Source organism: Monopterus albus, unplaced genomic scaffold (genome assembly GCF_001952655.1).
Source record: "Monopterus albus unplaced genomic scaffold, M_albus_1.0 scaffold126.1, whole genome shotgun sequence".
In the NCBI taxonomy this organism is placed as follows: domain Eukaryota; kingdom Metazoa; phylum Chordata; class Actinopteri; order Synbranchiformes; family Synbranchidae; genus Monopterus; species Monopterus albus.
The window spans coordinates 109,948-120,085 of NW_018128006.1; the positions used below are offsets into that span (position 1 = coordinate 109,948).

The 10,138-nt window shown below is 39.4% G+C and overlaps 1 protein-coding gene and 1 pseudogene across 1 annotated transcript; both read left to right on the forward strand.

Annotated features, from left to right (window-relative positions):
* The window catches only part of LOC109967197 (plexin-B1-like), a 60,631-nt pseudogene extending 59,772 nt beyond the window's left edge, over positions 1 to 859 (forward strand).
* Positions 860 to 6,970: 6,111 nt separating this feature from the next.
* LOC109967145 (SRSF protein kinase 3-like) lies at positions 6,971 to 9,721 on the forward strand. Its single transcript, XM_020612505.1, has 4 exons — positions 6,971 to 7,041; positions 7,196 to 7,264; positions 8,098 to 8,201; positions 9,534 to 9,721. The coding sequence occupies exons 2-4, from the start codon at positions 7,218 to 7,220 to the stop codon at positions 9,719 to 9,721; spliced, it is 339 nt and encodes a 112-aa protein (XP_020468161.1). The 5' UTR covers positions 6,971 to 7,041; positions 7,196 to 7,217.
* Positions 9,722 to 10,138: the final 417 nt, after the last annotated feature.

A 10,138-nucleotide genomic window follows, 5' to 3' on the forward strand; every position in this document is an offset into this window, starting at 1 on the left:
TAGCCTCTTCCATTTTCTAACAATTGCTCTAGCAGTTGATCTGTTTTCACCAAGCTGCTTGGCAATTGCCCTGTAGCCCTTTCCAGCCTTGTGGAGGTCCACAATTTTGTCTCTGGTTTTCTTTTGACAGCTCTTTGGTCTTGCCCATGGTAGTAGTTGGCGTCTGACTGACTGTGGGGTGGACATGTGTCTTTAAAGAGCTCAGACAGGTGCTACTAATTTAGATTAATGAGTGGAGTAGAGGTGGACTTTTTCAAGGCACAGTAACAGGTCTTTGAGAGCCAGAATTCTTGCTGTTTCTCAGGTGTTCAAATACTTATGTTCAGCAGTGCAAGACAAATAAATTCTTTAAAAATCATACAATGTGATTTTCAGAATTTTTTTTTTTATTCTGTCTCTCAGAGTGGGAATGCACCTACAATGTGAATTTCAAACACCTCCATGATTTCTAAGTAGGAGAACTTGCAAAATCGCAGGGTGTTCAAATACTTCTGTTCCTCACTGTATATTAGACTGTCTTGAGTAACACCAGCTGGGGATACTAGAGTGTACACTTGTCTAAATCCAGTAATCAGTAGGACAGATCCCTCGCTGTTCAGGGCAGGGGTTAGCGAACACTGACAGTTACTGAGATGATTACACAATATTCCTTGAAAATATCAATGAGTACAAATGTAATGATTTTCATCCAACTCCTTCCCACTCCTGTCAGATTATCACAGCCCTGGAAGAGGACTCCACAGCTCAGAAGATGCAGCTTGGTTACAGGCTCCAACAGATTGCTGCTGCTGTAGAAAACAAAGTCACAGACCTATGACTCCAAGGACGGCATCAATTTTCCTTAAACCTGGACAATGATCAGAAGTTTTTCTCCTTTTTTATTTTTTTTTTATTTTTTTTTTTTTATATATATAATGGAGGAACATTGTGGTACATACCAAGATTTTGCTGTCATTTTGACAGACTAGTTTTCAGTGATGGGAGAAATTATTTTCACAGGAGCCTGACACTGGTCATGTTTCGTATTCTGTGTGCAGGAGGTACAGTGAGACTCCCTCGAAATGTCCACAGGCCCTTTTACTGGGAGAAAACTGACACTGCTTTGAGGGAAGCATAGGAGAAAATGTTAAATGAAGCACAACAAAACAATTGAGCTTCCACTGAACTATGACATCTCTATAAGGATTTCCCATGTTGAATTCAAACTAGTTGGAGACATAGTTTGGAAGGAGAGATGTCTGTTTTTAATCTGATTCTGTGTATCTTGTTGGACATTCTTGACAAACTGCACAGAACACTCCTGCAAGTTTACAGTTACACTTCTTAGTCTTCTGCTGAGGATTGGATGCTGTAGGTGGGCTGGCTGAGGAAACTAGGGTCGAAGAGGAAAATGGAAAGGGGGACCTGAGCTTAAGTGTCGACAGCTGTGGGATTTTTACCACATTATGTCAAAGTCTTACACAAAGGACAGTGAGAAAGTGACACTGTCAAAATGCTGTGGGGGCCTGAAAAGCTGCTCATTATATATGATGGATGTGCTTGTTTTGCATTTAGCTTCCTTAATTCATTCTAAGTCTTACTCTTTATGAGTTTAAATGGCTGATTTTGGACCTGTCCAGGGTGTACCCCGTCTTTTGCCCATTGCCGGCTGGGTTTGGCTCCAGCCCCACTGTGACCCCGTACGGGACTAAGCGGTATAAAAAAAAAATGAGATGAGATGAGAGGAGATGGCTGATTTTGGACAGTTTGTTGTTTTGTCCACTCTAAACCGTTTTTATTTTTGAAGCTTCACATCGACAGTTTACTGTAATTTGTAGATGGTGCCTCATGTACAGTAGTTTGAACTGAAGTCTTGATTTTATTTTGTTGAGGATCTTGTACATGAAAACTCTCAACATGCTTCATTTTCATGGTGACTCACTGCTATTGTGAATGTTTTTGCTTATGTAATATTTCACTTATGTTGATACAAATTTTCTACAATTTTTTTTTACATGTGTTGGCCACCGCCCAATTTGGCGGAGGTGCTTATATCTAACATATAGACTGACCCGTCCTTAAGAAAACCATGAAAGTAAAATCTTATGCACAAGTTTAACTCCAGTAATAGCACTACTGTAATATTTACAAATTCAGCAAAAAAAGATCTTATCACTCATGAAAGACCAAACCTGGCTCATTAGCTAATAACTAGAGAAATATAAAAATATTGCACAAAGGAAATAAGAGTATGTAAATACCCACATTATGTATCTTATATTTGACTGCCATTTCAAGACTGAAAATATTTTTCATTAGTTGGATTTATTTTCTGCTTGAGTCGTATATTTTCCTCAAAGGATTTTTTTTTATTGAGTGATTTATTTGTTTAAAATAAGAATTTTGTAAAACAAAGAAAAGCATAGACAAAACAGTTTCATTTATGGATTGTAAATCCTAGTTATATTTGCTTTGTTCAATATATTTTGTATTTTTTTTTTTGTAATATTTTTTTTTTTATTCATGTCAGGTTTGATCTTCCATATTTCTACAATGTTTTAGCTACTGTCTATAGTACAGTCTACATCCTGTTTTTGGACTTTCAACAAGAATTGTCACTTTCCCAACATCTAAATAACATTTGATCCATCTTTCTTTAAATATTACCCTTAAATTTAATGACATTTTTCAGGCTGAATGAAACTGAGGCCTCCGCTGCATAGTTGTTACAGCAGGACAGCTGCAAGCTTTGGTGATTTCACACTGACAAAACATCTGTACCCTGATCTCAAAAATTATTTTGCATTGATGTTTTTGGTGTCAAAGTAGATGCCAGATTTTAACAGTGTTAAGGCAGTGCAAAGATGCTCTTCTTTGTTCCTTTCCTCTGGAGACTTGAATAAGTTGAAATATGTGCTGCCTGTGATCCCTGTTGCTCTACAGTATGGTGTCACATGTGAACGCCTTATATATTTTTTCCCAATTTAATTTATTGTTTATTTATTTTATTGCAGAGATGTTGGTTATTATTTTCAGACATACGGTATAAAATAATAATGGTTATGCCCCTTCTGTTTTTTTTTTTGTTTTTTTTTGTAAGAAACTAAGAGCCTTTGTCATTTTTGTACTTCCTCATAAGATGTGAGATTATACGAGTAAAAATACAATCAGCTAGTATGGTTTAAGTCTCTCATTTTGTATGCTACATCCATTTTTAGAAACAATAGGGAAATATAATTTGTAATGCTACAAGCGACTGCCATCCTTTGCCATGCACAATAGTGTGGCTTGTGGCTTACTCGTGCGTGTGTGCAAAGCTCAGTTCTGATGTTTTACCATTTTCCTGTACTGTAGATAAACACTGTTCCTAAGTAATCCTGAATTTAGTGTTCTCTAACTAACTGATAGGATGAACCTAACAACAACTTAATGTGATGCAATAAAGTGGTCCCAACGTTAACAAATGTCTGAAGTTATTTGGCATTATTTGTGAAATGGATTCAAAAAAATTGCAAGTGTTGTCCTTTGTTCTTAACCGAAAGAGGCATTTGTGTACCTAAGCATGCGGTGGAACAACTTACTCCCTATCCTTACTGCAGCATTTTCAAAATGACACTAGCCTAAGAGGGGCATTGTTCATCCATACTGTCTGACTTTTTATTTTTTGATGAATCTTGGTATTTTGACACCGATATCCCCTAAACTGGAACAATAACATGCAACTTTTTGCCATCTCAGAAATTTCCCTTCCATTTAGGTGTGTCTCAGTGAGCTAGCACAGATGATACCAGGACCATGGAATCGATATAGATAAATAAATTGGGGAGGCAACAGTGAGGTGGGTAGAGCAGTCGTCTCCCGACTGGAAGTTTGAAGGTTTGAATCTCGGTGCCTGCAGTCCACATGTCGAAGTGTCCTTGGGCAAGACACTGAACCCTCCCGTTGCCCCCGTTGGTTAGAGCCATCGATTGAGTTAATAGAATGTATCCATTGTCAGTGCCATCAGATAGGCTACACCTGTGCTTTCCTATGACATGTTAAAATGGTTAGCATAAAATGAGCCTACCAATACATTGTAGAAAAACATTAACACTTAGATCATTAGTAAGGAGGCCTAATTGCTTCCAGGCTATGGAAGGCCCAACTTGGAGTGGGCTATTATATTACGTACTTTATGTCATCATGCATCATGCTGGAAAAACTCCATATAAGGACATCCTCTTAGTGGCCTATGAATAGCCTATGAACATGCATGAGCCTTGACCTGAGGATTGTTGGGATTTCAAACAACTCTTATTTCACATTTTGCTTTGTCCGAAGACAACAGTTAAAACTAGGCTCTAAGTGCCAGGAGACAGCAGCAACAAGCAGCTACACATTCATATCTGGAGTGGGCATATCAGGTGACAAATGTGTGTTTGTTTTGCCTGGAGGATGATGAAATCCCACATCTGTGAAATCTAGCCACCCCAAAGGTATTTATAATGTGTCTGTGTGTGTGTGTGTTCAAGTGCTAAACTGAGGACAAGCAGAATTGGTGTGTATGTCTTAAATTGGCAGCAGCATCATAGCTAATAAATGCAGATCATGTTTCAGTCTGTGATTGACAGGGGAGGGGGGCAAATAGGACAAGCTGAGGACCAGGGAGAAAGTATATGCATGTGTGTGTGTGCGCGCCTGTGTTAGTGTGTACAGTATGGCAGTACAGTACATGAAAATGTGTGTAACCTGATTTATCCTTGAGTGTGTCGTTGTCTTCTCCAGGTGGGTGGCTGTTCTGTAGGCTTAATGCTGCTTGCTCCTCCAACACTGAGGAAATTGGAGCACAAACGTAATGTATAATCTCTTTTATCCGCTGATATTTATCCCCTACTAACCCAGTGATCTAGATCCATGCAGGTACTGTCCTGATATCTCTCCACAACACACACACACACACACACACATGCTTACTGCTTGCTCCTGCAGAAAGTGTCTTGTTGCCATTCTGAAGATGGAAAATAGTAGCAGCCAGCAGCAGGGTTTTCATCTTAGGACTGGGACGACATTAGACAGTAATAGCAGGACACAGGACACAGGACGATTGACCAAAAAGAAGCACTGATTATCACCTACTGTACATAAATGGAGGATTTATTGCAGGACTGTTGCATTAGACTGCATTAGCTTTACCTAGGTTGTCACTTTGCACATCCTGCAGCCATGGAAAAACATTAGCATTCATATAGAGTCATGTTTCTGGCCATATAAATCAATTTTGTTTAACATTATGTCATTTAGCTCTTTTTCTTTAGCAACAGCTGAGGGGAACTAGTTGCTAATAACTAGTTTGCCAACTAGTTGCTAACATTTCATTTGCTTTGTGGTGTTGGGCAGGTAGCTCTGTATGTTGCTGAAAAAACTGCTTTCATACAACCACAAATGATGCTGATATAAGAGCACAAACCAAATCTGTAAGTTACAGGCTCTAAAACCAGACAAGTTAGTGGAAAGATGGACTCAGGTCCTAATTATGTAGATGTTTGTCATTTGTCAATTTAAAACTTTTCCCCATTTTCTTTTTTTTTTTTTTTTTTGCTGTGAAATTTTTCTTTCTTTTTGCCTCTTGTAAAGCAATTTGTCTAATAATGTAAGGACAATAGAGTTTTTGAATACTTTTTGAATATTTTAATTTGACTTTATGTAGTGTTCTTCCCGTTGCTGGCAAAAATAATAAATACGTGCAGAAACTCACATGAGGCCCTTGATATCATGAAACACACAGCTTTTTTCTCAATTCTCATCTCTATCCATCCAATGCAGTCGGTTTTTGTCTCACTATCTCTCTCTCTCCCTCTGCCTGTACTCTCTGCGTTACTTTTCAGCAGCCCTTTTACTCAACTAAAAAATTCTGTGCCCTGTCATAGAAGGAGTGTTAACAGTGTAGCACTGGCAAGAGAAAGCAAGCAAACCAGGCTTAGAGATGTGGAAGGTTTCAGCCTGCAGACTCACGTACACACAACATCTAGTGTAACAAGATTGCACCAGATATTTTCACTGCTCCTTCCAGAAAAACGCATATTTAACTTTGAGTTTATCTATGCAGTTATTTAGCAGTAAAGTCTTTCAGATTAGTTTACTGCAGCATGTCCTCCAGCCTACTGCATTGTTTTGATCAGACACATGGGAGTGTTGTACGCCTACTGGTTGAAGTAGAGACCGTATGTCACAGATAAACTGTCAAAAAAAATCACTGACCCTGTTATGATGTGACAGTGAAATGTTTGGTTAGGTTTAGGAAAAGGTCATAGTTTCAAAGAAGAACTTTAAGGTCAGAGGATATTTGTCTTCATGATTACAATAATAAGCACATGGAATGACTGCAGGTTAAAAACCCAGCAGTGACTGTGGGTTAGAAACAGGAAATGAAACGGTGATCTCCCATGTGTTTTGTCGCACCATCTGTCCACCCCAGTATCACTATCATCTGATGTCCTCCTTTGCTCCCGTCGTAATTAATACATCCACTACAGAGATTTGTCACTTTAATGTAAACATGCTGTTTTGGGGCTGAAATGACTGATGCTGTCTCATGAAACTTAATAATACAATGTTGTAATAAGCTTCCTGCAAGAACAATCTGTGGGGTCATGTTGTCTGGGAGGAGAATCTCCTTTATTGTAATACTTAACATTATGTTGGAGGACAGGGATCCCGTTGTCAAGCCAGATTTGGCAGTCTGTGATTCCTGTGGGGCGGAGGTGGGGGGATAGCAGCTGTCGCTGCCTTGCCTCCTTCGATCTATTTGACCTCCCGCCACACTCCTTCTCATCTTTTAGTCCCTCTGCTCTCTGTTACTGGTTTCCCACAGGTTTACACAGACCAAGAGGGAGTGAAGGACATAACTCCCATGGGAAAGCTGATAAAGGCCTGGAAGGCTGTGATGAAGAATGCTGGTGGGGCTTTCCATGTTTGAACTGTGCTGACTAGTGCTGCTGCTGTTCCCAGTCTCGTGAGAGGTCGACCAGAACCCCTGCCCACCTCTCAGCTGCTCAACGGTTTTCAAGAAGTGCAACATTAAAGGTGCCGTAGTTTCCATTGCTGCTGCCATTATATCCATTTCTCTTTCACTTTATGCATAAGATTTAACATCTGCAGGTTATCAATATAAACCACAGTTTAGCTCAAGATACCAGATCTTTTGTCCTGATTGGTCTGCTTCCTGTTGTCCCTGCAGGCTGCCTCTGCTGAGCCACACGATGCAGAAGATTCTCCACTCAGCTGATACAGCTGCTGAGCAGCATATGTGAGTACAGGACTACTTTTATTTGTAGATTAAAATGCCTTTCCATTCCTCGTGAAATACTGGTAGCAACTGGGTAATTTAACTGTAGAGAGACTGTGCACAAGAATATAGCAAAGAATGTTCTTGCTTTGAAATATGTTTAGGTTTGAAAGAACCACTATCCAGCATTTTTTTGTGAATTCTCACATGATATCAAGAAAGGTTTGACCTTTTTTGTGGTCACAGCAGTGCAGGTTAGAGCAGCTAATATTAGCAGGCCAATGCACAAATCAAGCGTGCCAGCATTATTTTAGGCATCATAGAGGCAGGTTAAATGGAAGCTTAGAGTGGGCGTAGACAGGATAGCACAGTGTCAAGTCTTGATAAGTCTATACATTTAACAAAAAAAAAAAAAAATCATAAATCACCTAAATGATTAAATCCTGCACACTCTACTACATTCAGATAAAAGAAGAGTGTCAGATCTCACATCAGACTTTGCTCTACCTTGTTCCAGCCACAGTGAAATTAGACCTGTATTCAGTGTTTTCACACCCAACTTGACCCGAACATGCGCTACAGTAACAATCCAGCTGGGATGCGGAGTTATCATGTTGCATTAAAATATACTGCAAAAATTATTTACATTAAAATCTGAAATAGTGCAACTGGTCTTCTTTTAACCAGGCAATGAGGCAATTTTCCATGTCAGGTTGAGACTATATTAAACTATAAAAGTAGTTCACCTCTCCTGGCTGTACCCTGCAACGCATGACGTGCATGCACATACTGTACAGGCAGTAATGCAGGAGAAGAATCATGCGACTTGCCTGTGTGTGTGTGTGTGTTTGTAGGGGTGAGGCTGGGTTGTCGAAAAACTTTGAAGCACTCAGATGCCATGAGCAGCTGGATACCAAGGACAGCCAGTACTCTGAAGACCCCAGAGAGTACTGTTACGGTATGGCACAGTCTCTTTCAAGGCCAAGTCATGCTTTTGCAAGGGAAGCATGACTTGGCCTTAAAGTATTGTACAGCTGAGGCTGATGTGAATGTTTTGCATGTAAGATCCTAAACCAAATTGCTGGACAAACTCAAATTTTGATGTATTTATTATGCCAGATAAATTAAGGTATAACCAAAGTAATTACAGTTGATCTTGAGGGGGAGATGTATGTGTACACCAACTTTCATGTATCCAGTTGTTACTGAGACATTTCATAAAACCAATGCCAGCTTCATAGTTCCACTAAAGGAAAAAATCAGGGGATCAACTGTGTCATTAGGATTCAACAGCCAAAAAATTTTATTCAATCAATTTAATATTTGATGAGAGATTTTTCCCTGGGCCACTGTGGTAGAGCCTCCAACACGGCCGTCCCTACAATAATGGCATTAGCATGGTTACACAGACCCACATCATAAACAAATATTTTTGATGAAGATCATCTTAAGTTTGATGATTAAAGTATGTCGACTCCTATGGGCTGATACATCAGTCTGACCGCCTGCCTGACAGCTCAGTGTTTTCTTGTGAAATACTGGATGGTTTATCCTTTAAAGCCTCTAAACATTATTCAGATGAAAGAGTTGGAGGAGGGAAGTATCATTTTGGTTGAGTTGCTTACAGCCCGTGGGCATAAGGATGGTTTATATGTAGACATTACTTTTTTTTTGGCCATGTTGCATCACCCACTTGTGTGTGACCTATAAATGCAAGAAATGCTTTTTATGATCCTCATGGGCACACCTTTGTCAGTTTGTATCACTTTAGCCCACAGTCTCTTTTTTTGCCAGTGTGCCTAGTTCTTCCTTTCTTCCCCACCAGCTGTGAAGGTCTCTGTGTGCACCTCTTAAAAGCAGATCAGCTGCTGAGTGTGTGATATAACAGATACCTGATGCAGTAATGAATAATATACTAGCTTCTCTTGTGGTTATTTTTAATAGAACTAGAGATTCAATTCCAAGTTCTCTGACTGTGTCCAAGAACTGTGTGTCATGCTGGCTGGAAGAGGACTGATACGGGCTTATGCATCATCATTTGTCTGTGTCCTGACGGTAGATTTGACTGAATAACTCACTACAGACATGTTACAGCTTAGAGGAAGTTACAGTATAATGTCAGAAATACTGTACACTAGCTTTAGTCCCACATTTTAGTCCCCTCTCTAAACCACCAATGCAAAATGTACAGCATATTGTATGATGAAAGGTTATGGACACCCTGCCAGTGAATCTAAAAATAAATTCCAAAGAAATAATAGATTTCACTGATTGGTTTTTATCTCCTCAGGTGGGTACCACCCTGTTCAGATAGGCGACACCTTCAACAGAAGATACCAGGTGGTTTCTAAGCTCGGCTGGGGCTATTTCTCCACTGTCTGGCTGTGTCTGGACCTCAGGTGGGCTGTGCTTGATGAAGAATTGTTGAATCAAAATGTTTTAAATGACCACATTCAGACACTTTCTTTGTTGTTATAAACACATAATGAAACATATCTATAAATACCCACAGCATTTCTCAAAACTGACTCTTGGTCTCTTCAGCCAAAAGAAATCAGAATCAGAAGCGGCTGTATAGGCCACACCTGGTTGAACACATGAAGAATTTGACTTGGTACAGTGGCTCTCAATGTGTGTGTACAATATTCTTCCATAAGCCACTGAGTAAACAAGTAAACAAGATGGGACTGAGAGAACAAGAAAAGAAAATGAATGTGTTTTTCCAGATAAGTATACAAAGGTATATTTTTTGTGGGGGGACACTGATCATTACAAAAGTTTTCCCAGTCTCCTCTCTTTGTTTAATAAATTGTGCGCAGTCCCTTATAAAGATCCAATTATCTGATCATCATAAAATGATTAAAATATCATTATGACATTCAAACACATGTTTGA

Coding starts and splice junctions, on each gene's coding strand:
- LOC109967145 (XM_020612505.1), top strand. CDS start 7,218: ATGCAGAAGATTCTCCACTCAGCTGATACAGCTGCTGAGCAGCATAT. Junction 7,265..8,097: donor ACAGCTGCTGAGCAGCATAT/GTGAGTACAGGA, acceptor GTGTGTTTGTAG/GGGTGAGGCTGGGTTGTCGA. Junction 8,202..9,533: donor CCCCAGAGAGTACTGTTACG/GTATGGCACAGT, acceptor TTATCTCCTCAG/GTGGGTACCACCCTGTTCAG.